Source organism: Schistocerca cancellata, chromosome 8 (assembly GCF_023864275.1).
Source record: "Schistocerca cancellata isolate TAMUIC-IGC-003103 chromosome 8, iqSchCanc2.1, whole genome shotgun sequence".
NCBI lineage: Eukaryota > Metazoa > Arthropoda > Insecta > Orthoptera > Acrididae > Schistocerca > Schistocerca cancellata.
In genome coordinates this window covers 539,419,416-539,447,358 of record NC_064633.1, presented here as the reverse complement: position 1 = coordinate 539,447,358, position 27,943 = coordinate 539,419,416, and the positions used below count along the sequence as shown (strand labels likewise).

At 44.1% G+C, this 27,943-nt stretch overlaps 1 protein-coding gene across 1 annotated transcript in view; it reads left to right on the top strand.

Moving 5' to 3' along the window:
- The window catches only part of LOC126095144 (putative oxidoreductase GLYR1 homolog), a 259,436-nt gene that overhangs the window by 207,179 nt on the left and 24,314 nt on the right, over positions 1-27,943 (top strand). The window contains exons 8-9 of the mRNA XM_049909863.1: positions 23,039-23,149; positions 23,513-23,614. Of these exons, the coding sequence (XP_049765820.1) occupies positions 23,039-23,149; positions 23,513-23,614 (213 nt within the window). The remainder of the gene's footprint in view (positions 1-23,038; positions 23,150-23,512; positions 23,615-27,943) is intronic.

Sequence of the window (27,943 nt, the reverse complement as noted above, 5' to 3'; positions counted from 1 at the left end):
TCCTCGTAGGAGAAAAAGGACTCATCTCGTACCATTTGAAAATCGCATACTACAGTGGTGCGCGGTAGCAGAAGGTGTGAAGGATCCAATTTTTTTCCGAAAATACGATATTTTCAGTACTGGGGTATAATGGAACGTCTGACGCTCAAGTTGACTGAAGTTAACGTAGGATGAATAATTTCAACAGTGCGATATCCCAGTCTACTCTTCTCGTCGTTCACTCAGTATTTCGATAAAAATGTTGACTTTTTGAACTTATATTATTCCGATTTTATCGATTTTATAAAGCTCTCCTTGGAACTGTACGGCAATTAATGGGCACAATGCGACAAAATATTCCAAGCCATGGAGAGCATGTGTGAAAGTCTTCAGTAGTGTTTTGTGAAATATGATATGGTCAATATCGAGTATAAGAAAGCCGCGTTTAAAAAGTGATTGTATTTTTTCCTTATGTGTACCTGTTGACTATCACTTATTTTTGCAATGACCAGATTCAGCTGTGATCTACAGTCTCTTCAGATCACTGCTGCAGCATAAGAAGCCTCGTAAAACAGAAGCGCGCGTTCTCACTTGAAACATCATGCCAAAGCTTATGCCTGTACTACGGGGATTCTATTGCGATATTTATCTGTAGATGGCTGTTGAACACAGATGAAACTAGTTTCTTTGAAAATAAAGACAGTGGTTGTCGTCAGGTATAATAAAACATGAGAAAGAGTCGATAACTATTACGTACTGAGCAATGTTACTTTCAAAATTAATTGAAAGCAATTTAATCGATTCGATTTGCTTTTTTTTAATGAAACAGAATTTTGTTACCTGTTTCGTATGGTCTTTATTGCCCTTAAAATGTTAGTCTTGGCAGTAATAAAGTTAGTGTTGCACTCGGCACTTTACATAAGAGACGATATCCGAAAAAACTGAAAGTCTCTTGAATCATTAACTGTCGTTTAAAATTACCGCTTGGCGGCATAGATTAATCTTCGCAATAATAAGGGAGGATGGTACTTCAATATGCCCACCTTTTTATATATTCTGAAACTTTTTCATATTCTAAAAAAAAAGTTTTTAATGAATTCTTCTACCAGATTCCACAAAAGATTTAAATGTTTCAGTTAAATATAACCCAAAAATATAAGTCTCAGTAGTAGATGCCATTTGGCCCAGTGGATGCCTTATTCAGTGTTCCCAAGTTCAGGGCCTTCCTTACACATCCGTATCTCCGTAAAAAGTATGTTGAGTTTAAAAGACAACAACAATGAATGAAATATGCATTTCTATATATTTTTTGTGATGGACGTAAAGTCGTAGTACACGTTATTGAACGAGAGTTGATATTGCTAAGAGTGTGTTACAGAAATTTTTAGGTTCTGGACAATCCTCCTCCCCTCCCCCTACCCTCCCTTGGTAATGCGCGTAATGGAAATGTCTTGGTACTGCTAGTGTTAAATGATATCCATGACGCAGTTTCGCCCACACGTGCTTCGAGCAATGTTTTCGTTAACATAAGTGAGAGGCAGCAGCGAGAGCCAGTTCCGGCGAGTTCACGGCTGCAAGCGGTGTTGCCGGCCTATATTGATTTCTGCGCGAGCGCGCATGCGCGGACCCTGTGCTGCCCGAATGTACCGACCGTTCACCGAGGCGCTCCGCTCTCTCCGCTCTGCCAATTCGTGGGAAAAGGAATTTGGCTACGGTTCGCGGCGTGTTGCCTGTCTTTGGCAACACAGGGACAAGTGATTGCAGAGATACCGTCTGGATGCCTGAAGAAATTAAATTCGTACAGTATTTTGTCAAACGAGATTACAGGGGCATACGACGTTTTTAATATAGGAATCTGATTATATTGGTCGTAGCCTGTCCACAAAAATCATACAGTTCTATCACAGAAACGTTGGGACAGCAAGCAGCAGTAATTCGATAACTGGATCCTTCTTTGAATGATCATCCACCAATGAACGTTTGCGATCATGTTTTCCATAACATCTCAGTTTTTTGCGGTATTCGTCAGCGACTAAATAATACGTAGCCCAATTTATTGCCTCGTGTTCACAGCCAAGGCGTTCTCCTTCTTTCAGCTCTGCTTTGTTTCGGTTTCTCTTCGGCCTACAGTTACCAGCTACAAGAATGAATGCTTTTCGTTTCGCATGATATGCTCCAAACACGCAGGCTTTTCTTAATTGTGCTGGGTGCTTCTTTGTCTCTGCTAACGCTTATAGACTTCATTTGTCAGTCTCATGATTCTCGGTATCTTTAAGTACCCTGCAGTACATCCACATCTCGTAAACTTCGATTCTTTTCTTTAATGTCCAGCTCGCACATCGCAGAGAAATAGTGAGCATTTAAAATTCCTTAGTACACGTCAAGCTCAGATAAAAACTTTTTTAAAATTTGCTAATGATGTCCTTAGAGATTGCCGGTGCGGAATTTTACTTTGTCAGATATATAAAAACTCGCCGCCTCTTTGTACGGAAAGTACAGTGAATGTTCTGTTCGAATTTTGGAACAAAATTTTCAGCAGTGTGTGGCACAAGCCACATGTGGCGTTCTCCGCACCCAATTTTACTTACTATGAAAGGCGATCCAGTAAACTTATTTAACGATTACTGTCGATCCTTGTTTTATGCTGTGGTAGCTCAACCTCTTCCATTTTCCTTGCCGATCCGTCTCCTTTTATTAATAATTTTGGAATAAGGTTCATAATAATCCGAGCTAAAATTGGAAGATGGAGTTTGGCTTATAGGCTCTTTTGGGGCGAACAACTGCTAGTATGGCCGTACATAAGAATCCCCAGGAAATATTAATTTACTGGCAAAAAACTCATTATTGGGGTTTTAGAGTACACATCTGACTCTGATGGTAAAATTCCGCCACTGCGGGCATGGCTCAACATAAGAATACTAAATGACAGAATGTGGAATAATGATTCTAAGGTCCATGTGGCAGTAAAGAAAACTACAGACAGAAATTCAGTGAAAATAATTTCACTTCACGTTTACTCAGTTTATAAAAGAAAATCAAGAATTGCTGAGAGCAAATAAAATTATTTATTCATTAAAGAAATGTATAGGCACCGCGTTTCACTGTGATTGATTGCTAACTTTAAAAAGAATCAGTTAATATTAATTTCAATAGCTCTAGCTTCTCGCCATCATATACCACAGGCAGTATATTACGGATACAAAACAAAGAGTACCGAATACATTTTATAAAATTTGTCTTATTAGACGCTGTAACGGCGAGTTGTGGTCTCTACTCTGTTTGGCCGTTGCCTGCGCCTACACCTCATGTTCTTTAATTTCCCGGGTACTGAATTCCTCGGAACTCAATGCTTGGTAGCGCCATGAGTAGATATATAGTGTGAGCAGATTTATTTCAAAGATATTAATAATATCTTGCCCTACTTGTCCTACTTATGGAATCACGCAGCAGCAATTTGAAGTTAATATTTTTCCTCGCTTATAAGTTTGAAATCAATAAAAAAAAGCATATTAATCTGGGCCGTTACATCCTTCCCCACATAACAGAAGCAAATCTAGCTGAATTTGACGAATCCATGGAACAAGCTAACTAGTTGGTTGACTGTCAACGGTGGGAAAACCAGAGATAAATACTTCTAGACACATGGGCGTGGGTGGTGAGAAAAAAAGATATAAACAGCCCTAAACATAAAGGGACTGCTGGGCTGCATTGGAACAGCTGGATGTCTCCACGGAATACCTAGGCTCTCCTTCTGGCCCAACGCTAGATATCTTAAAACGTCAGAAATCATACTTACCTTATCATATCATATATCATGTCTCTGTAACCTTCTACCTAAGTGAAAACCTTCCTTTGGCTTGTAGTGCTTTTATACATGACAACTGAAATCCGGTGGAGGCCCTACATTACTACTTAATAATAACTGCGACATCAGAAACATCAAATTCGGTCATTGTCTTGTCACCACTTACAAGCCAGTGTAGTAAAATAAAGTATTAAATGGCTCTGAGCACTATGGGACTTAACTTCTGAGGTCATCAGTCCCCTAGAACATAGAACTACTTAAACCTAACTAACCTAAGGACATCACACACATCCATGCCCGAGACAGGATTCGAACCTGCGACCGCAGCGGAAGCGCGGTTCCAGACTGTAGCGCCTAAAACCGCTCGGCCTATAGTATTAAAACACCATAAATATATTAATATATATTTTTCTAAACAGTCCATTTAAGCTGCTACTCACTAAAATAAATAAACTACTCTATGTATGAGGGAACTTCAGAAATTAATTTACACATTATTATGGCAGGTCAAGTAACTTTCAACATAGTCATCAGCTAGCTGTAAACAGCCATCGCAACGTTCTACTAATCTTTCAGTTCTTTGACAACGGATATTGGCTCCTTGGTCACGGAGCCACGCGAGAACCGCTGTGTTAATGCTTTTATGGTTGGGAAATATCTTTCCTCCTCAGGTGTTTCAACTTGCCCACAAGAATTGTACCGTTCCACATACTTAAGAGTATGTTTCCAGCTGCTGCACCATTTAACTCCCATGTATACCATAGCAGAACCGTCTCGACAGGAAATGCGGAACACTCTTCTGACACTCTTGTTGCGCAGTGGTCTTACCGTGGACTACATATGTAACATACCTTATTATAAATAAATATATACACACATCAAAAAAGTTTTGCATCATCCCGGTTCCCAGAACTCCTGAAGATAGATGGTGACTGTGAATATTGTATCACAGACACAGTCTCTTTGACTGTTCAGAGATGTCTCTAAACCCGCCCAAAGGTGTAAACAACTACACTCCTGGAAATTGAAATAAGAACACCGTGAATTCATTGTCCCAGGAAGGGGAAACTTTATTGACACATTCCTGGGGTCAGATACATCACATGATCACACTGACAGAACCACAGGCACATAGACACAGGCAACAGAGCATGCACAATGTCGGCACTAGTACAGTGTATATCCACCTTTCGCAGCAATGCAGGCTGCTATTCTCCCATGGAGACGATCGTAGAGATGCTGGATGTAGTCCTGTGGAACGGCTTGCCATGCCATTTCCACCTGGCGCCTCAGTTGGACCAGCGTTCGTGCTGGACGTGCAGACCGCGTGAGACGACGCTTCATCCAGTCCCAAACATGCTCAATGGGGGACAGATCCGGAGATCTTGCTGGCCAGGGTAGTTGACTTACACCTTTTAGAGCACGTTGGGTGGCACGGGATACATGCGGACGTGCATTGTCCTGTTGGAACAGCAAGTTCCCTTGCCGGTCTAGGAATGGTAGAACGATGGGTTCGATGACGGTTTGGATGTACCGTGCACTATTCAGTGTCCCCTCGACGATCACCAGTGGTGTACGGCCAGTGTAGGAGATCGCTCCCCACACCATGATGCCGGGTGTTGGCCCTGTGTGCCTCGGTCGTATGCAGTCCTGATTGTGGCGCTCACCTGCACGGCGCCAAACACGCATACGACCATCATTGGCACCAAGGCAGAAGCGACTCTCATCGCTGAAGACGACACGTCTCCATTCGTCCCTCCATTCACGCCTGTCGCGACACCACTGGAGGCGGGCTGCACGATGTTGGGGCGTGAGCGGAAGACGGCCTAACGGTGTGCGGGACCGTAGCCCAGCTTCATGGAGACGGTTGCGAATGGTCCTCGCCGATACCCCAGGAGTAACAGTGTCCCTAATTTGCTGGGAAGTGGCGGTGCGGTCCCCTACGGCACTGCGTAGGATCCTACGGTCTTGGCGTGCATCCGTGCGTCGCTGCGGTCCGGTCCCAGGTCGACGGGCACGTGCACCTTCCGCCGACCACTGGCGACAACATCGATGTACTGTGGAGACCTCACGCCCCACGTGTTGAGCAATTCGGCGGTACGTCCACCCGGCCTCCCGCATGCCCACTATACGCCCTCGCTCAAAGTCCGTCAACTGTACATACGGTTCACGTCCACGCTGTCGCGACATGCTACCAGTGTTAAAGACTGCGATGGAGCGCAGTATGCCACGGCAAACTGGCTGACACTGACGGCGGCGGTGCACAAATGCTGCGCAGCTAGCGCCATTCGACGGCCAACACCGCGGTTCCTGGTGTGTCCGCTGTGCCGTGCGTGTGATCATTGCTTGTACAGCCCTCTCGCAGTGTCCGGAGCAAGTATGGTGGGTCTGACACACCGGTGTCAATGTGTTCTTTTTTCCATTTCCAGGAGTGTATAATGAGCAGCGCCTCTTAGACGGAGGGGGTCCGACAGTCGATCAGTTCCAGTCATTCCACCAGGAAGGAGGTACACGGCTCGTGTTGACTTGTAGTTCAATCAAGCCTAGACGGTCAATCACATCCGCATTGCTACTTTGTGCCAGCAAGGGCTCTCAACTATGGAAGTGTCCAGGCGTCTCGGAGTGAACTAAAGATATGTTGTTCGGACACGGAGGAGATACAGAGCGACAGCAGCTGTCTATGACATGCCTCGCTCAGGCCGCCCAAGAGTTACTACTGCCGTGGATGACCGCTACCTATGGATTATGACTCTGAGGAACCCTGACAGCAACGCCACCATGTTGAATAATGCTTTTCGTGCAGCCACAGGACGTCATGTTAAGACTCCGACACCATGCAGCGCGTTACAGATGGACCCAACAATATGCCGAATGGACCGCTCAGCATTGGCATCGCGTTCTCTTTACCGATGAGTGTTACATATGCCTTCAACCAAACAATCGTCGGAGACGTGTTTGGAGGCAACCCGGTCAGGTTGAACGCCTTATGTGCACACTGTCCAGCGAGTGTAGCAAGTTGGAGGTTGCCTACTGTTTTGGGACGGCGTTATGTGGTGCCGACGTACGCCGCTGGTGGTCATGGAAGGCGCCGTAAAGGCTGTACGATACGTGAATGCCATCCTGCGATGGATAGTGCAACCATTATCGGCAGCATATTGGCGTGGCATTCGTCTTCATGGACGACAATTCGCGCCCCCATCGTGCACATCTTGTGAATGACTTCCTTCAGGATAACGACATCGCTTGACTAGAGTGGCCAGCATGTTCTCCAGATGTGAACCCTATAGAACATGCCTGGGATAGATTGAAAAGGGCTGTTTATGTACGACATAACCCACCAACCACTCTGAGGGATCAACGCCGAATCGCCGTTGAGGAGTGGGACAATCTGTACCAACAGTACCGTGATGAACTTCTGGATCGTATGCCACGACCAATACAGGCCTGCATCAGTGCAAGAGGACATGCTACTGGATATTAGAGGTACCGGTGTGTACAGCGATCTGGACCACCACCTCTGAAGGTCTCGCCGTATGGTGGTACAGCATGCAATGTGTGGTTTTCATGAGCAATAAAAAGGGCAGAAATGATGTTTATGTTGATCACTATTCCAATTTTCTGTACAGGTTCCGGAACTCTCGGAACCGAGGTGATGGAAAACTTTTTTTGATGTGTGTATAATGAATATCCTTCCTCTCCACATCACTCCAATCGTAGCTCGGCTACCCACAGTGACCATTGCCCATAAAAATTGTTTGAAAATATTTATATTCATTTTCGTCTATTCTTTAAGAATCTCTCTTGCTACTGTTGAATGTTGTTATAAATATTTCTCAAGATTGCTAAGCACCAATATCGACAGTGTATCCATTCATACTAATCTATTCCATTTCATTCGTATTTATGAGCGAGTTCTACCAAAACTAGCTGCGAGGAGCTCTCATAAATTCACGATTACACCTAGGCAGAGCTTCCGATTTTGTATACTTCTCTGTTGTTCTGTATCAGCGATAATATTGGAACGAAAAAAATTAATGAAATAATGTATTAATAAATAGTTCTCCAACTAATAAACTGTCTTTTCCAGTTGCATCACTGGTACATTAAGGAACACAGTATACATAACGTTCATGGCGCCCTCCATACAAAAAATTGCTGCCTCCACTCGGGTCTGGATAATAGACACTTAATGACTCTTGCTCCACAATTATCGTCAGTTAATATACTTTTCTCTATTACGTGTAGTTGTTCTAAGTAGTTCTAGACCTCTCACCTTGAGTCATAAATGCACATTGTGCGACATAATAATCCACGACAAATGTGATAACGTTATTTCGTTGGTTCGCGTCACCTCAGATTTTCCTAGACTTAAACTATTAGATTTGCTAGACACTGATTTTTGTGTGTTGTCTCCCAAAAGCTTCTCTTTTTTTTCCAACCACAGAGGTATTTCCTGGAACCAATTGGAGCTTTCTCACCTCCCGATCCGTAACAACCCCTTCTACTGAACTAGGCCTTATTTTCTAATGATGTTCCCTCCACTTCAAATTCACCACTGTGACCTCCCTGCCGCTTTGATAAAATTGAATAACCAGATATCGTTGCTTCTGAGCTGTCTTCCATTTTCGTGTTATCTGTAGGTTACTATCTTAAATTAACCCTCGCAATAGAAGCTTTCGAAATGTGGTGCTACAGAAGAATGCTGAAGATTAGATGGGTAGATCACATAACAAATGCCCCCCCAGGGGGTCCACAACTCTTTTGTGGATACGTGCGTAGCGAGCACGGGACCCCGAGCTAATGTGGCCTTCCTTCCTTTCCGGGCTGCATACCTTCCCATTCCGCATCCTTCCCCATCCCTATCTTCGCCCCTCCTCCCCTCACCTCTGGCTCTTTCCTTCTCTTTCTCCCCATCTGGGAGTATGGTTTGTGCCTACGTCCGGAGACGGACGCTCGTAAATGTACTGCATTTCTTGCCTTCCTTGCTTTTATGTCTTCTTCCTTCCTTTGTCCTTCTCTGTCTTTTTCCTTCCTTTGTCCTTCTCTTTTCCTTACTTCTTCTCTTTCTCTTTTCTCCGCTGCGGCGTTTGAGACCTCTCTTCCTTCCCTTCCCTTTCTCTTTCTTCCTCCCTGTGCGTGTCTGAAGGCCGACCCACGCCCTTCGTGCGTAGCCGGTGACGGGGTAACGCGTAATTCCCCGCCCCGGGTAGACAGGTAGGACACGTGCGTACCCCCTGGTAACGGCCAGGCCCAGGGAGGGGTGATTACCCGAGCTGATACCTTCCGAAAATGCCGATTGGTCCCTCCGTCCGTTTGTCGGGAGGTGTGACCTGAGGTGTGAACAATCACCTAAGGCGGGAGTGCCCTCAGAGAGGGCCCCCACAAGGGAGGAGCGCGCCATCGGAGACGCCGGTAATCATGGGGGATTCTTCCGCAATGGTTTCCTCACCTTCCACTAAGTCTAGTCACAAACGTAAGCATACTGAGTCTCAGCCACAGACGATTCTTCCATCGTTGCCACAGTTCCTTGTTGTTTCTCGGTCTGATGAAGGTCACGACTTCTCCACGGTCAACCCTTTCATTATTCAGAAAGGAGTCGACGCAATAGCAGGTCCTGTAAAGTCTTGTTCCAGATTACGGAATGGCACCCTGTTGTTAGAAACACACAGTGCCCTCCAGTCACAAAAATTGCTGCGTACTTCTCTGCTCCACACCTTCCCTGTCCGGGTGGAACCGCACCGTACCTTGAATTCCTCGCGTGGAGTCGTTTATACACGCTCCCTCGATGGATTGTCTGACGAAGAAATTCAGCACTATCTGTCTGACCAGGGCGTAACGGCAGTTCATAGAGTAATGAAACGGGTTGACACGAACATCATTCCAACCCGCACTGTCTTCTTGACATTTGACACAGTTCAACTCCCATCGAAAATCAAAGCAGGCTATGAGATAATTTCCGTTCGCCCTTACGTCCCAAACCCTACGCGTTGCTATCGATGTCAGCGGTTCAATCACACCAGCCAGTCCTGTTCCAATCCAGCCAAATGTGTTACGTGTGGCACGGATGCCCATGAGGGTGCTTGTCCACCTCCATCCCCTCGCTGCATCAACTGTATGGGTGACCACGCTGCTTCCTCTCGAGATTGCCCCGTTTTTAAGGATGAGAAGCTCATCCAGGAAATAAGGGTGAAGGAAAAGGTGTCGACTTTTGCTGCTCGAAAATTATTCGCCAGTCGCAAGCCCACCGTGCCTCAGACAGGAAAATACAGCACTGTCCTTGCTTCTCCTCGGCCAACAAAGGAGGCGGCCACGCAGACTTGCGACCTCACCTTTAGTACCACGGTCGTCAGATCGGCCAGCGCAAAGATCGCTCGTTCAACCTCACCACTTTCGCCTGCCCACTCTATGGCTCACCCTTCGTCGGGTTCTGCTACATCTCGAGCCCAAAAGTCGGACGCCAAGTCTTCGAAAAAAGAGCATACTCGTGAAGAGTTCTTACGAACCGCAGCTTCACAACCATCGGTTCCTCCTTCCTCTAAACAACATTCTTCCAAGAAGGCTACAAAGAAACCCAGTTCCTCTCCTTCTCCGCCAAGGCGTGCCCCCTCTACAGCACCACCTGGCGGAAATCGCCCTCGGCCATCTTCTGTGTCGCCGAGGCGCACTGCTGGTGGCCGGTCAACCGGCCGATCGCTGGTGGCAGGGACTGCTCCTGACCAACTTATGGATCAGGATCTTCTGCCTTCGGCAGAATGCCATTCCATGCTGTCGGTTGCTAGCTCCGAGCAGTCTTTGAGTTGACAGCAACTTTGGTCCCATTCCTCCATTCTCTTTTCACCCCATGTCCATTATCCACTGGAATATCCGCGGCATTCGAGCCAATCGGGATGAATTGTCGGTCCTCTTACGCTCCTACTCGCCGGTCATCTTCTGTCTTCAGGAAACAAAGCTGCGTCCCCATGACCGCTTTGTTCTCCCTCATTTTCAGTCTGTCCGATATGATCTCCCCTCTGTTGAAGGCTCTCCAGCCCATGGAGGACTCATGATTCTTCTCGGAGATACTCTCCATTATCACCCAATCCCCTTAAACACTTCCTTCCAAGCTGTCGCCGTCCGTCTTTCACTTTCCGGATACACGTTCTCTCTTTGTACTGTATACATTCCATCGTCCACACCAATGGCACGAGCTGATCTCCTTCATCTTCTTGGTCAGCTTCCGCCCCCCCTATTTGCTGGTTGGGGACTTCAATGCCCACCACCCGCTTTGGGGATCTCCACACCCTTATCCACGTGGCTCCGTATTGCTAGACGTCTTCCACCAAGCGGATCTAGTTTGCCTCAACACTGGGGTCCCCACATTTTTGTCTGCCTCCACGACAACCTTATCTCATTTGGACCTTGCGGTCGGTACTGTTCCGCTAGCTCGGCGCTTCGAATGGTTCGCCCTTGATGATACACACTCGAGTGACCACTTTCCATGTGTCCTCAGACTGCAGCCTCAACTGCCATATATGCGCCCGCGACGCTGGAAGTTTGCCCAAGCCGATTGGACACTTTTTTCGTCTCTCGCGACATTCGATGGCCGTCGCTTTCCCAGCGTCGACGATGAGGTCACACACATTACCGACGTTATCCTTACAGCTGCGGAACGTTCAATACCACGCACCTCCGAATTGCCCCGGCGCCCCCCAGTTCCTTGGTGGAACGAGGCATGCCGTGACGCAATACGTGAGCGGCGACGTGCTCTTCGCATTTTCCGTCACCATCCTACTTTGGCCAACTGTATCCGCTATAAGCAGCTCCGTGCGCGATGCCGTCGCGTCATCCGCGATAGCAAGAAGGCAAGCTGGAAATTCTTTATTAGCTCATTTAACACCTTCACTCCCTCCTCGGAAGTTTGGAGTCGGCTTCGACGGTTCTCAGGCGCGCCTAGTTTCTCCCCGGTTTCTGGGCTCACTGTCGCGCATGATACCTTAGTGGACCCCGTCGCAATTTCTAACTCGTTGGGTCAGCACTTTGCTGAGATTTCGAGCTCTTCAAATTACCCGCCAGCGTTTCTCCCGAAGAAACGTGCAGCGGAAGTGCGACCTCTTGCTTTCTCCTCCCAAAATCACGAAAGCTACAATACTGTTTTCTCCATGCGGGAGCTCCAACATGCCCTCTCATCTTCTCGCTCCTCCGCCCCAGGACCGGATGGTATCCATGTCCAAATGTTGCTGCATTTATCCACCCATAGTCTGCGTTACCTCCTTCGCCTTTATAATCGAATTTGGACCGGCAGCACCTTTCCCAGACGGTGGCGGGAAGCTATTGTCGTTCCCGTTCCGAAACCTGGAAAGGACAAACATCTCCCCTCTAGCTATCGCCCCATTTCTCTCACGAGTAGTGTCTGTAAGGTTTTGGAGCGTATGGTGAATTACCGTTTAGCTTGGTGGCTGGAATCCCGCAGCCTTTTAACACCAGCCCAATGCGGATTTCGGAAGCATCGTTCTGCAGTTGACCATCTTGTCGCTCTCTCCACTTACATCATGAACAATTTTCTCCGGCAACGCCAAACGGTAGCAATATTTTTTGATCTGGAGAGAGCATACGATACCTGTTGGAGGACAGGCATCCTCCGCACACTGTTCTCTTGGGGCTTTCGAGGCCGGCTGCCCCTTTTTCTTCGCGAATTTATGGCAGAGCGCACTTTTCGGGTGCGGGTGAACACTACTCTCTCCCGTACTTTCTCCCAAGAAAACGGGGTACCCCAGGGATCCGTGCTGAGTGTTGTACTGTTTGCCATCGCCATAAATCCAATTATGGATTGTCTCCCTCCTGATGTCTCGGGCTCCCTCTTTGTGGACGATTTTGCGATCTACTACAGCTCTCAACGGACCAGCCTTCTTGAACGACGTCTTCAAGGATGTCTCGATCGCCTCCACTCGTGGAGCATCGAAACTGGCTTCCGTTTTTCACCCAGTAAGACCGTTTGTGTCAATTTTTGGCGACGTACGGAGTTTCTTCCGCCCTCCTTACATCTAGGTCCTGTCAACCTTCCGTTTTCAGACGTCGCTAAATTCTTGGGTCTTATGTTTGACAGAAAACTCTGCTGGTCCTCCCACGTTTCCTATCTTTCGGCTCGCTGTCTGCGATCACTTAACACCCTCCGTGTCCTGAATGGTACCTCCTGGGGAGCGGACCGAGTGGTCCTTCTCCGCCTCTATCGCGCCTTAGTGCGCTCGAAATTGGATTATGGAAGCATAGTCTACTCCTCTGCTCGGCCGTCTATTCTTCGGCGTCTCGACTCTATCCACCACCGTGGATTACGTTTAGTGTCTGGAGCTTTTTACACTAGCCCTGTGGAAAGCCTTTATGCTGAGACTGCTGAACCTCCGCTGTCCAATCGGCGAGCAGTCCTCCTGAGTCGTTATGCTAGCCGTCTGTCTTCCATGCCTGCTAATCCAGCCCACGACCTTTTTTTCGACGCCTCCTATGATGTAGGATATGCAGGCCGCCCCTCCTCCCTACTACCCCCGGGAGTCCGCTTCCGTCAACTGCTCCATTCTCTTTCCTTCCGCTTTCCTAAAACCTTCCTGACAACTTGGGGTACAGCACCGCCTTGGCTCCGTCCCCGGATCTGCCTGCTCCGTGACCTTTGTCAATTTCCCAAAGATGGTACCCCTACACTTGTTTATCGTCGGGCATTTGCTGCTCTATGTGCAGAAATGACGGACGCCACATTTATTTACACCGACGGCTCGAAAACATCGTTAGGTGTAGGGAGTGCCTATATTGTTGGCGACACCTCAAATCGCTTTCGGCTTCCCGACCAGTGTTCGGTTTATACTGCGGAGCTTTACGCTGTTCTCCAGGCTGTCCACTACATCCGCCGCCATCAGCGGATACAGTACGTTATCTGCTCAGATTCTCTCAGCTCTCTCCTCAGTCTCCAAGCTCTTTACCCTGTGCACCCTCTGGTCCACCGGATTCAGGACTGTCTGCGCTTGCTTCACCTGAGGGGCGTCTCGGTGGCGTTCCTCTGGCTCCCGGGACACGCTGGTATCTGTGGGAATGAGGCGGCCGATATAGCGGCCAAGGCCGCAGTCTCTCTTCCTCGGCCAGCTATTCAGTCGCTTCCTTTCACCGATCTTCGGAACGATTTATGTCGCCATGTTGCTCAATTATGGCATGCCCATTGGTCGGCACTTCCCTGTAATAAATTGCGGGAAGTGAAAGCCCTTCCTTGCGCTTGGACCTCTTCCTCCCGAACGCGTCGTCGGGAGGAGGTAATTTTAGCTAGACTCCGGATAGGGCATTGTCGTTTTAGCCATCGACATCTTTTAAGCGGCGATCCTCCCCCACTCTGTCCCCACTGCTCTCAGCTGTGGACGGTAAGACACCTTTTAATTGAATGCCCCTATTTTAATCCGTTACGCTCCCGTCTACAGCTATCGCCTGATCTATCGTCGATTTTAGCAGATGACACGCGCTCCGTCGACCGCGTTCTACAGTTTATTAGTGACAGTGAAATGACGTCAGTCATTTGAAGCTTTTTTTGGGGACAATCACCCCCTTTCTGTAGTGGATTTTTAAGCAGTCTTCTATTTTTAGTTTCTCCAATTTTCTGACTTTGTTCCCATTGCTGCTGGTTTTAAATTTCGGTTTTTTACTGTCTTAAGTCACGGGCTGGGCGCTAATGACCATAGAAGTTTTGCGCCCTAAAACCACAAAAAAAAAAAAAAACATAACTAATGAGGAAGTATTGAATAGGATTGGGGAGAAGAGAAGTTTGTGGCACAACTTGACCAGAAGAAGGGATCGGTTGGTAGGACATGTTCTGAGGCATCAAGGGATCACTAATTTAGTATTGGAGGGCAGTGTGGAGGGTAAAAATCGTAGGGGGAGACCAAGAGATGAATACACTAAGCAGATTCAGAAGGATGTAGGTTGCAGTAGGTACTGGGAGATGAAGAAGCTTGCACAGGATAGAGTAGCATGGAGAGCTGCATCAAACCAGTCTCAGGACTGAAGACCACAACAACTGAGAGGTGGTACTTAATGCCCAATTTTTGAAAACATTGTAATCTAGTCATGAACTTCGATTTTTAAAATTTTGAAAAGTGTTTATTATTTTTAATGGTTTCGTATACCAGATTCCATAGTTGTTTTGAATTTTCAGTTAAATTTAACTCAAAAATTTTTAGTCTTAATAGTAAATGTTACTTTTTGGAACGAATGTCATCTATTTGAAAATTGAGGGCCCTTCTTACACATCAACATATCTTTAAAAAGTACGTTGTAATGAAACTTAAGGATAATAACGAAATCTGGATTTTTTTTTTAAATTGTGGTTATAAAGTACCCCTTCTCCCTGTGTACTCACAATGGAAAATGCGTCGTTACTGGTAAGATTGTACTAAAAGACACTTTCAGATTCAGGACCTTCGTATTCATCAATACATATTTAAAAACTATGTTGCTAGTAGAAGTTCACAACAATGAACGATTTTTTTTATTTTGTTTGTGGCGGCCATAAAGTACCTCCTCCCTGGTGTTACGCGTTATGGAAAGTACGTTGGTATTGCTAGGGTTAACATCACGCAATTTATTGAACTCTGCTGCACCGCCATTGAGCAGCCGCCGCCTTGGTCAGGCACGGCCAGGAACGTGAACGCCGCTGTACCTACTAGATAGATGCAGGTGCCGAACCTGCGCCCCCTGGTTGCGAAGCCATCGAAACTTCAGATAGAGTGAGAGCATAGTCCACCGGTCGTCTGCGACGGGTTTCAGTCGCTCGCCTCGACAAGTTAAAGAGGCAATATAGTGCCTCTTCCTGATCGTTTCAAGACCCACCAGATTGCGGTAGGCCCTCGCGACAACACGAAAACTCTCGTGTCGCCACGTTACTTGAGCAAGTCAATAACCTCACAGCCAGCTCCGAACACGTAACTGTTGTGCCGCCCGTGTCCGTCTCGAAGTATCAGCCGTCGATCACCCGGCAGCCGTCAGCGTGTTCATTCACGATTTTCACCAGGCATCGCAGCAGTTGTACACATGTAATGAGAGATGTGCAGTAATCCCGCAACTCTTTCTCGCCGTACCGCATCAAAATCCTGAATCTTCACCAACTAAAACTCCCTTCCTAACTTAGAAATAGCCCAGTTACCAGGTAGACGCCAGTGTGGCGAGTCCATTTTCTAACAAGTTCGCCTTAGAACAGAAATTTGAAGACTTTTCTACGTCTGGACCATAAACATTATGCCTGAGGCCCTAGAATGCGCATCTGACTCTGATAAATTTCGCTCCGCCGAGCGTAGTTATACTCAAAGAATACTGCGTACTGAATGACAAAATATGGAATAAATTATTGCCTCTACTCCAGGTAGCAATAAATGAACAATGAGAACTAATAAAATGTGTTCCTTGGAAAAATACACACATCTGCCCTCGTCGTAACTGATTGCTAAATATCTTTAAATACATCGATATTAGTTCAATAGTCTTAGCTTAGTTGACGTGCTTTTATTAATAAGCATTTTGCGCCATTCGCTACACTTCTCCCGTCATTTAGCAATAATTTGAAATTAATATTTTACTAGGGAATTAAAAAATGTAAGTAACTAGTTTCGCAACCGACTTTTGAGAAATATCTATTTTATTCGGAGTTCTTGACAGATATACTGTAATTGTAGAGTTCTCTGTACCAAATTTGAATAATTGTGCGGAATTTCGCGAAGAAAGCAGTAGCACCAGAGAAAATTTTGATCTCAAAAGAATGCGAAAAAAATATAATTCCGAATACCTCCCCAAGAGTTCTACAGAAATCCCTAATGACATTTTTTGTGCAGATGATAGTTTGAGACAACTACAATAATGAGGGACACATTTTCACTACTGCCGAGAAATATACGCCTCATCAACTGTTATCTGCGCAAAAAATGTCATTAGGGTTTTCTGTAGAACCCTTAGGCAGGTATTCAGAATTGTGATCATAATTCTTTTCGCAAATTGGCAAATTACTTTTTTTACAAGATTAAAAGTTTCGCGAATATTATTGTTTTCTTCGCGAAATTCTGCATATAACTATTCAGATTTTGTACAGAGAACTCTGGAACTATAGAATATCCGTCAGGAGCACTTAAAAACTTTATCCTTTGTTTTGGTTGAGAGAGGGGGGGGGGGGGAGAGAGAATCAGTATCGCTAAATATAACAGTAGTGTCTCAGCGTATTTAGTTTTTCAGCTCTGTTATTCATGGCCTTGGTCTAGTAGCAACTGAAATGTAGGGGCCGTTATAAGCCAGTTGAGGCGGTCTCGATTGTGTGCGCCTGATACTGACGTCCTTGTCGACAGCTTCATACGGAAGAGGCACCCACGCTCACTACAGACTCCATACGTGCCTCATTGGTTGTCTGATTCGCTACGGCGTAAAATCTGTTCGTTCGCTTGTGTTTCCTGCGATGAGAGGAACTGAACATACGTGAATAGTGCAGATTATACTGGGGTACCTACCGCTAAAGTGTGCGGATCACATATCACGTACTTCCTGGTGTCGAAGAAAAGACTGCAGAGACAAGTAGAAGAACTACAATGGATTGTTAACAGGTTTCACGAGTGAAGAAATGTACCGAGTAGTTGTGGTGAATATTCCTAATTGTTTAAACAGATGCCTGCAAGATGTACGAGAGTGAACTCTACTTGTAAATCTAATTACTTTCATTTTTGCATTGAATATTTTTTGTCAAATTGAGGACTTACCCCAATAGGACATCATTGAATGTCAATATATGCAAAACATTAACTTTACTGTCTTCTATATCCCTAAAATTAAAAATTATTCTTATGGCAAAAGTAGCTGAATTTAAACGTTTTTGGAACATTTTCACTATGTTTTCATTAATATGGAAACCGAAGAACTTGGAACTTTCTACCCTTTTCTCCTTAAAACTACATTACTACGGTTGTTTTATTTTATTTTTCCCCCTCTCTGAACTTTATAAAGCTAGCCCATTTGAGCAGAGCTAGTTATTAATTTTAACATGGTTGCTTCCTTAACCGGCTTGATGCATCTTTGAATAGGATTTACATTCCCTCCCGATTCACATAAAGTAGGAATAATCATAATGCGTCTGTGATCAACCCCTGATGAATGCGCTTCATCGTTTGTCCCCATGAAGATATGACGTTCGTGTTTCCATTACTCAAACATCCTAGTGTAACTTTCTGCCTCCTGTTTCTCAAGTACACACTAAACTAGGCATGTGCTGAACCGTGAAAATATAAGGCAAATAGCCAGCACAAAGACATATAAGCGGTGGACTTTGCCTTGCGCTGCCCGTAAGTGCAATGGGATGGAACCTTAATATATGATACGATAAACTTCTTTCTACCAAACATTGATGACTATGAGTATGGATGCTTATAAACACGTTTCTTCAGAGTGCAAAATAAATTTTAGATATGAGATCAGCCTTTTTCGATAATCTTTGACACTGGGCATAATTATATCGAACAAAATGTATAGAAACTAATATTGTGCCCAGAATGCTCATCCAAGTTTCTATGGTTGACGTTAATAAGAGATGACATTGAAGGGAAACATTTCGAAGACAGAAGCCCTTGATTTCATAGAAGCGAGCTGAAAGCGACACAAATTTCGAAAATACTACCACATAAATGACAGTTATCTTTTTAACACCATAGAGCGGAAGCCCATTGTATTGAGTAATATGTGGTTTTGCGAACGATGCCACGCCAGTTTTCAGAAGCGTAATTGGAAAATTGGAAACACCTGTTCCCAAGGACCTACACTACGCACCATTCTGTTCTTACTGGACACCGTATAGAGCATTGAGGAAGATGTACTTGCAGAGCTCAGGCAGCAAATTATGAACTTAAACTGTGTTATTACAGGACCCCACACCCCATCCTCCATGAAACACATGGTGCCTTTTGTGCTGTGTCAGTGTGTCTTCATGATATTTCAAGCACTTGAAGAGATTTGTTTCACTTTGAAACAAATTATTTGGACAACGAAATGGAAAAAGAAAAACGCAGTTTAGCGCATGGGATTTTCTCCTTATAATTTATTGAACTCCGTTTACTGATAAAACTAAAGGACGCAGTCGGCCTGTCATATGTCACTGACCCTCTTTATTAATAAAATATTGGCTGCGTTATGGTAGCACACTCGTTAAATTTCATCGAGTGTTGGCCTGTAATGGAAAGTGAGAACTACATCGGTATTAAAACGCAGAAGTCGTTGGCAAATCTTTGAAAGTGGTATGTGTTTTCTAATAGGAATGTAAGAGTTATACGAACATCCACGTTGTCATGACGCGAACTTTCCTCACCGCTGCCATTTTTGCCTTCGTAGTTCGCAAATGCGCAATTCTCATTCATCATTCAACCTCTGGTGTGGAGCGATTCAATTCAGCAATGTTTCTATTTTTTTAAAATAAAAATATGCAGTAAATGTGTCATTATGCGTCCGAGGACGTGTATGCAGTACGTGGACGTACGCCTTTGCCCTCCATCAGGAACCGCTCAAACAGCACGTCGATCCGCGCAGTGTAGCGGACGCCAGAGCCATCTATTAAGCAGAGACGTAAGCATGAACTGTAGACGCTCTTTCATGACGATGAGGTAATGGCCCAATAAACGCGTCTTAACTTTAAATTGAGGTGTAGGAGAGTACCTTGTCAGTGTATGGCCCTGCGAAGCTTTTAATATCGAAGACCGCAAATGACCCTAATTCGCCAAAGAACAAAATTAAAAGTTGTCCACATGATGAATTTGAAGGAAATTCACGTTTTAGAGCATGAACTTAAAAAGCGCCCGGCGACCTTTATTTGGTGCAGAATTGAGTACCACCCACTATTTCGCTTCTCCCTCTTTTGCACTAGCATATACTATCACACTGTGTGTTCCGCTAGAGCATATGAAAGATATCGATACCAAAACTACTACTTCGCTATTTGAGACACTGTATTCACCTTCTCTCCCTTAGTTTTTCTCCTCGTTCGAAAACAAGCCCTTACTGTGAGTGCCTGTTAGAATTTGCTACTGGTTTACTATGTATGCCAAATTTAATAACATATTAAACCCCTTGCTACAATCGTTCTTCTGGCTGTACACATAGCTACGGTACATATTGTAGGCGATTTATGCATAATGTTGCAGCAGACGAAATTTTGCATTGTAAGCCAGTAGTCAATCATTGGAAACACTGACAATTTACACAGCAAGAAGCAGTAAAATCACATGAAAGCAGTTTACACAGTGAGAAACAATAAAACTACATTAATGATTAACAAACACAGTTTATTAAGGAGGTATTATTCTTTCCATGCATGAAATAACTTCCATGATGTTGCTGCAAAAGTGGGGTGGAGGAGGAGGATTTAGTTGGCTGTGTGTTTCACAGACCACTTGCACAATTTTTTGTGCGGAGCAGTCATTTTATAAACTGTGCATAAAAGATTTGTTTACGAGTATTGGATTCATACTGGCCATTTCCTAATTACTAAAGCAGCTTACATGTAATAGAAGTTAACATGTTATTCTTAGTGACTACACATGTTAAAGTCAAACACAAATTTAATATTGCAGTAGACATCTTTTTAGTATTTTAAATTTACTGTAAGTGTATTGTTAAACATTCATTTATGGTATAACAGCTGTTGTCGAGAAGAAATAATTCCAAAATACACTGAAAATTCACTTTGCTATCTGTCAGACATTTTTATGTTTTTGGGGAGGTGACTAAAGATTTATGCCGCAGCATAGTGGATCCTTTCTGAGCTATGTGTAATACAGATTTTTTTTTCTTGTAATGTTGTAACTATGGACATACCTTTGCAAACTGTGATGGAATATTGATGATATTTTTCATTATCGAGTAAGTATGTTAGAAATTTTTTAGATAAAATGGCCAAATCCTTGAAGAAAGCACCTACAAGATAACTTTGATGGAATGTCATATATTGTTCCTCCTGCCCACCATTGTGAAATCAGTACTATCTTCCCAATTGATGAGTTACCCAAGACAATTACGCCATAAGACATTAATGAGTAGAAATATGCAGAGTGTAAAGGGGTTTAATTATTCGTTTCTAAAACCATCAGTTATGTGTAGAGCAACCATTGCTAGACTGGACTGTTTGAGAAGTTCAATAACTAATTTTTTTTCATGTACATTTCTCCATCATAGTGTGTACCAAAAAATTATAACTTTCTACATGATCCACACTGACTGCTGTTGGAATGCGTATGCTTTCTTTTTTTTTCTTTTTGTTCTTCAAAATTGAGAATCCATTTGTCATAATTAATGACTTCATGAGAGTACAAAACATTCTAATGCTACTGTGATATTCCAAATAACAACTGAAATTTTTTATGACTTACCAGATATCACTGATTGAAGCACACATTGATGCGTTCACAAGTTTGGAGTGGAATTGTGACTAGCTTTCTGCCACTGTCTGTTTAGTTAAGTCAGTGGTGAACATAAAAAAATAATTTTTAAGAGTGAATCTTCCACTTTGTCTGCATTATCAGCTGGGACATTTCTTTAGAAACAGATTTTTCTTTAATGACTTACCAATAGCTTTGTGGCTGTTGCGAGTTAAATTCAGAACTCTTTTTAATAACACTTTGTTTTTTGAAGTTCACTCTGCAGAATAGCTCGCTTTATTCAGCATTGTACAGGTACATCTACATCTTCATGCATACTGCGCAAACCAACATACGGTGTGTGGGGGAGGGTACCCTGTACCACTACTAGTCTTTTCTTTTACTGTTCCACTCACAAATAAAGTGGGGGAGAAACAACTGTCCGCATGCCTCTGTATGAGCCTTATCTTTGTGGCCCTTACTCACAATGTATGTTGGCAGCAGTAGAATCATTCAGCAGTCAGCTTTCAGTCCCGGTTCCATAAATTTTCTCAATAATTTTTCTTGAAAAGAACATCGCCTTCCCTCCAGGGATTCCCATTTGAGTTCCCGAAGCATCTCTAACACACAACTTCCATATTGTTCTAACCTACCAGTAACAAATTTAGCAGCCTGCCTCTGAATTGCTTCAATGTCTTCCTTCCATCTGACCTGGTACAGGTCCCAAACACTCAAGCAGTACTCAAGAATAGGTCGTACCAGTGTCCTATATGCAGTCTCCTTTATAGGTGAACCACTCTTTCCTAAAAATCCTCCCAATTAACTGAAGTCGACTATTTGCCTTCCCTATCACCGTTCTCACATGCTTGCTCCATCTTGTATTGCTTTGCAGTGTTACGCCCAGAGATTTAAATGACTTGACTGTGTCAGGCAGGACAGTAATATTGTATCTGAACATTAAAAGTTTGATCTTCCTATTTGTCTGCATAAACTTAAATTTTTCCACATTTAGGGCTAGGTGCCATTCATCACACCAACTGGAGATTTTGTCTAAGTCGTCTTGTATTTTTCCCACAGTCACTCAATTTTGACACCTTACCATACGCCAGGGCATCATCAGCAAACAACAGCAGATTGCTGCCCGCCGTGTCCACCGAATCATTTATGTGTGTAGAGAACAACAGCGGTCCTATCCCAATTCCCTGGGGCACCACTGACGATACCCTTGTCTGTGACAAACACTTGCCGTCAAGGATAACATACTGGATTCTATTACTTAAGAAGTCTTCAAGCCATTCTACCTTCGCTAATAGTGAAATGCTTTCTGGAAACGTAGAAATATGAAATCTGCTTGTTGCCCTTCGTCCGTAGTTAGCAGTATATCATGTGGGAAAAGGGCAAGCTGAGTTTTGAACAACCAATGCTTTCTGGAACCATGCTGATTCATGGACATGAGCTATGCAGTCTCAAGCCCGTCATGGGTGCTTATTACGATGTTGTCCATATGGGAGTCAGTCTGATGGTCAAATAACAATGTTTGTACGATTCCCCTGTGTGAATGATTTCTTGAATGTGAAATTTAAAACTTTGGCTTCTGTTTTGCTATCATGGCTAACATTTCTTACTGCAGTTTGTACTGGAAACTTCTCAGAATTTTCAGTCATTTGAGAAAATAAAATTATAAGACTGAGTGGCTGATGAGTACTTCCTTCAACAGAATTCTACATTCTGATTCATCCTTTGCACCATGAATTATGTTGTTTTTGGTCCTACTCTGTATCTCCATGGCTAGGACACACATTCCTAACCCCCTTGCAGTTATTTATGATAAAAAAGCTGTTCCCTCTCATGTTTCTAATATGGATCACATCTTTTTCAGTGCCGAGATTTTGTGAAAGCAGGTGCTCAGCAAGGTCTCACACCCTCAGATGTAATACAGGCAGCAGACATTACCTTTTCTTGTGTTGCTGATCCACAAGCAGCCAAAGATGTAAGTATGAAAGTAGTCTCATATTTCTTGGACCTGCACACAACACTCAAATTTTACATTGAGCTCAGTCTCGTTCAGGTTGACCATATTGTCTTCTTTTTCCAGTGGATATTGTCACACAGTGCTACCTTGTACAGTTGTCTGTTGAATAAAGTGATTTTTTTTAACTCACTTAACCAAAAGATGTTGAATTGAAAACTGCTAGCACCTGGAGAATGACCATTTAAACATTATAAATGTGAATGTCTCAAACCTATTTTTATAGTCTGACAAATCTAAGAACTACAAGAAAGTTGCCTAATTGTATCATCATTATCATCACAGTTTCAAACAGTAATGTGGTCTTGATTTGTTATGTTACAGATGGTTTTTGGCAATTGTGGAGTCCTGGTAGAAATTACAACAGAAAAAGGTTATGTGGAAATGACTGGAATTGATGCCGAGACATCACAGGACATAGCAGAGGTGAGATGAGTATTAATGTCATCCTTATATATTTACTTTAATCTGAAAATATGGAAGACTCGTACAACTTGTGTCTTACCATGTAATACTGTTGTTTTAAAAATGTGAAATTATACACAAAACAGTACACACATATCTGATACTTTTTTTTGAGGTGCTCGTGGTCTCTCTCTCCCTCTCTAGCTACGTAGGAGATGCACACTGTAGTGTGATACCGGAAACCCACTCTCACAAATGCATGGCATCACAAGTAGCGAACATACATTCCAGGTTGTGATGTGTTGAATTATAGAGAGTAAATAAATATCTGGTAGCAGTGTTACAATTACCATGTCACCATATGGACTTTGTATATGAATGAAACATGTGGACTTGTATAGGTAAACAGAGGCTATTGCTGGGAAAAAAAGTCAGTGTTTTTACAAACATGAGTGTGTTTTATATTTACTGGATGATAGAATGATGCATTTGAATGAATTCATCATTGCTGCAGGGGTATTAAACAAACTGCAGTTGCACAGAGTAGAGATAGTGCCCTGCAATTTTGTACTATTATTTGTCTTTCTGAACACGGTTTGTGCCTCTGTAAAAATTTCCGCAGAATTTGTCTCCGGCCTTAGCCAGCTTTCTGTTCCTATAATGATTTCAACTTCAGTGCTTTCTATCAGCGCTTGAAGCTCTGGTACTTTTCCAACACAGCTATGACAATTTACAACTACAATACCGACTGTTGCTTGGTTGATTCTCGTCGTTTTTTTGCCCTGTACCCTTTGAGACTGGAGCCCTTTTTGATCTTTCCTGAGACTGTCTAACCTAAAAAACCACCCAGTCCACACCACACAGCCCCTGCTGCCTGTGTAGCCACCTCCTGTGTGTAGTGGACACCAGACCTATTTAGCGGAACCCAAAACCCCACCACCCTATGGCGCAAGTCGAGGAATCTGCAGCCTACACGGTCGCAGAACCATCTGAGCCTCTGATTCAGACCCTTCACTCGGCTCTGTATCGAAGGTCCACAATCTGTCCTGTTGATGATGCTGCAGATGGTGAGCTCTGCCTTCATCTTGCTAGCAGGACTGACAGTCTTCACCAACTCAGATAGCCGCTGGAAACTGTAACACCTCCGTTTTTATCCCGACCTGATCTGATTGAATAGCAGCCCAATATTTATTGTTAACATGACCGTGAACCTAATGGGGCTGGTAATCGGAATTGGCTGCTACGGAAGTTGTTAATTTCCAGTTCGTCCTGTTCAATACTATAATATTGAATGTATGGTAATAAGGAACACCAACACAGTTTTACTAATTACGAACTTATATTCTTCTCAAAACACAAAACACAATACAAATCTAATTACGGCTAATCTCAGCACAGGCTTTCTTCATTTGCCATTATCGTCACACGCTAATCTATCACTGCGTCCAACACTGCAATCCAAGGTTAGGCCGGCACGGTAGACGTGAAACTAAATATCAGCACTAGTAACGTCACTGCTCACTTTTATAAAGATACTTCATCACTTTCCCGGTATTCATTTATTATTTAGGGGTCTAACCACACTGATGGTGACACCCTTCTCGGTTAAAAACCCTGTATTCCAATAATGGCCTCCACACACACCATTCCCGCCAACCACACTGGCGCATCTCAACACTTGCTCTCTCAACACGTCACAATCGATTGTTCGCCCTATCGACCTGTGCCGAGTGCAAAGTTATAGTAAGGGCCTACGGACCCCTTACAAAACCAGAGAGAATCTCTTCCGATCTGTAGTGACACACGTCATTAGTGCCAACATGAGCCACCACCTGCAGTTGGCTGCACCCTGTACCCTTCATGGCATCCGGACCCTTCCCACATCTTGGATGACTCCCTCCTGGTATGCTCACAGAGTGCACATTGGCTTTCTTCCCATCCTTAGCTGCCATATCCCTAAGGGGCTCCATCACCTGCCTAACATTGGAGCTTCCAATGACAAGCAATCCCACCCTCTGCGCTTGTCCGGGCCTCTCAGGAAGACCGGCCACTGCCGCAACAGATGAGGCTGCCCTTGCTGGCTCAGAAGTGCTTTCAGCAGTGGGCAGTACCTCAAACCTGTTACGGAGGCATAAGGGTACAGCCTTGCGGCCAGCACCAACTTTCGCGTTCCGCCCAGGGATTCGCGACCCCGCCACGGTTCGCCAATCACCGTCAGACAAGTGTCGACCGGCAGGGGCATCCACATCCGATGGCGCAGTGGCATCAGAGATCCCAGGCGATGCTGCAGGCTCCAGAGGCACCAAAGCACTCACCTCAGGTGTCCGAATGTCACCGTGGCCCAGGGCAACAGCCTGGAGCCTGTAGACAATGGCCAACACAGCTTCGCGCTGTTTACGGACAGTGGCCAACTCCCCCTGAATCCGTACACAACAGGCGCAGTCCCTAACAATTTCTTTTCCTCTCTTTTATCTCACAAGCCATTCAAAACAAACAGATGACTGACGACTATGTGAATTTACACTATACGGGCACTAAAACGCGATGCTACAACTCTCAAATACTATAATATGCCCAAAATTCTCCTTCCACCTTTCTGCTTTCCCTTCTTTGCTTAGGACTGGTTTTCTATCTGAGCTCTTGATATTCCTACAGGTGCTTCTCTTTTCTCCCAAGGTTTTTTTAATTTTCCTATAGGCAATATATATCTTACACCTAATGATATATGCTTCTACAGATGTACATTTGTCCTCTAGACATTCCTGCTTAGCCATTTTGCACTTCATGTCATTCTAATTTTGTAGACATTTGTATTCCCTTTCACCTGCTTCATATATTGTGTTTTTGTATTTTCTCCTGTCGTCGATTAAATTCAGTATTCCTTGCATTGCCCAAGGATTTCTACTAGCCCTTGTCTTTTTGCCAAGCAAGATCGTAAGAGATGGAAAAGAGCCACCGTGGTACAACAACCGAGTTAGAAAACTGCTACGGAAGCAAAGGGAACTTCACAGCAAACATAAACATAGCCAAAGCCTTGCAGACAAACAAAAATTACATGAAACAAAATGTAGTGTGAGAAGGGCTATGCGAGAGGCGTTCAGTGAATTCAAAAGTAGAGTTCTATGTACTGATTTGGCAGAAAATCTTAAGAAATTTTGGTCTTATGTCAAAGTGTAGGTGGATCAAAACAAAATGTCCAGACACTCTGTGACCAAAAGGGTACTGAAACAGAGGATGACAGACTAAAGGCCGAAATACTAAATGTCTTTTTCCAAAGCTGTTTCACAGAGGAAGACTGCACTGTAGTTCCTTCTCTAGATTTTCGCACAGATGACAAAATGGTAGATATCGAAATAGACGACAGAGGGATAGAGAAACAATTAAAATCGCTCAAAATAGGAAAGGCCGCTGGACCTGATGGGATAGCAGTTCGATTTTACACAGAGTACGCGAAGGAACTTGCCCCCCTTCTTGCAGCGGTGTACCGTAGGTCTCTAGAAGAGTGTAGCGTTCCAAAGGATTGGAAAAGGGCACAGGTCATTCCTGTTTTCAAGAAGAGACGTTGAAGAGATGTGCAGAACTATAGACCTATATCTCTAATGTCGATCACTTGTAGAATTTTGGAACACGTATTATGTTCGAGTATAATGACTTTTCTGGAGACTAGAAATCTACTCTGTAGGAATCGACATGGGTTTCGAGAAACACGATCGTGTGAAACCCAGCTCGTGCTATTTGTTCACGAGACTCAGAGGGCCATAGAAACAGGTTCCCAGGTAGATGCCATGTTTCTTGACTTCCGCAAGGCATTTTATACAGTTCCCCACAGTCGTTTAATGAAAAAAGTAAGAGCATATGGACTATCAGACCAATTGTGTGATTGGATTGAAGAGTTCCTATATAACAAAACGCAGCATATCATTCTCAATGGAGAGTAATCTTCCGAAGTATGAGTCATAGGACCGTTGATTTTCACAATATATAAAAGTGACCTTGTGGATAACATCAGAAGTCCACTGAGGCTTTTTGCAGATGATGCTGTAGTATATTGAGAGGTTGTAACAATGGAAAATTGTACTGAAATGCAGGAGGATCTACAACAAATTGACGCTTGGTGCAAGGAATGGAAATTGAATCTCAATGTAGACAAGTGTAATGCACTGCGAATACATAGAAAGAAAGATCCTTTATCATTTAGCTACAATATAGCAGGTCAGCAACTGGAAGCAGTTAATTCCATAAATTATCTGGGAGTAGGCATTAGGAGTGATTTGAAATGGGATGACCATGTAAAATTAATCGTCGGTAAGGCCGATGCCAGACTGAGATTCATTGGAAGAATCCTAAGGA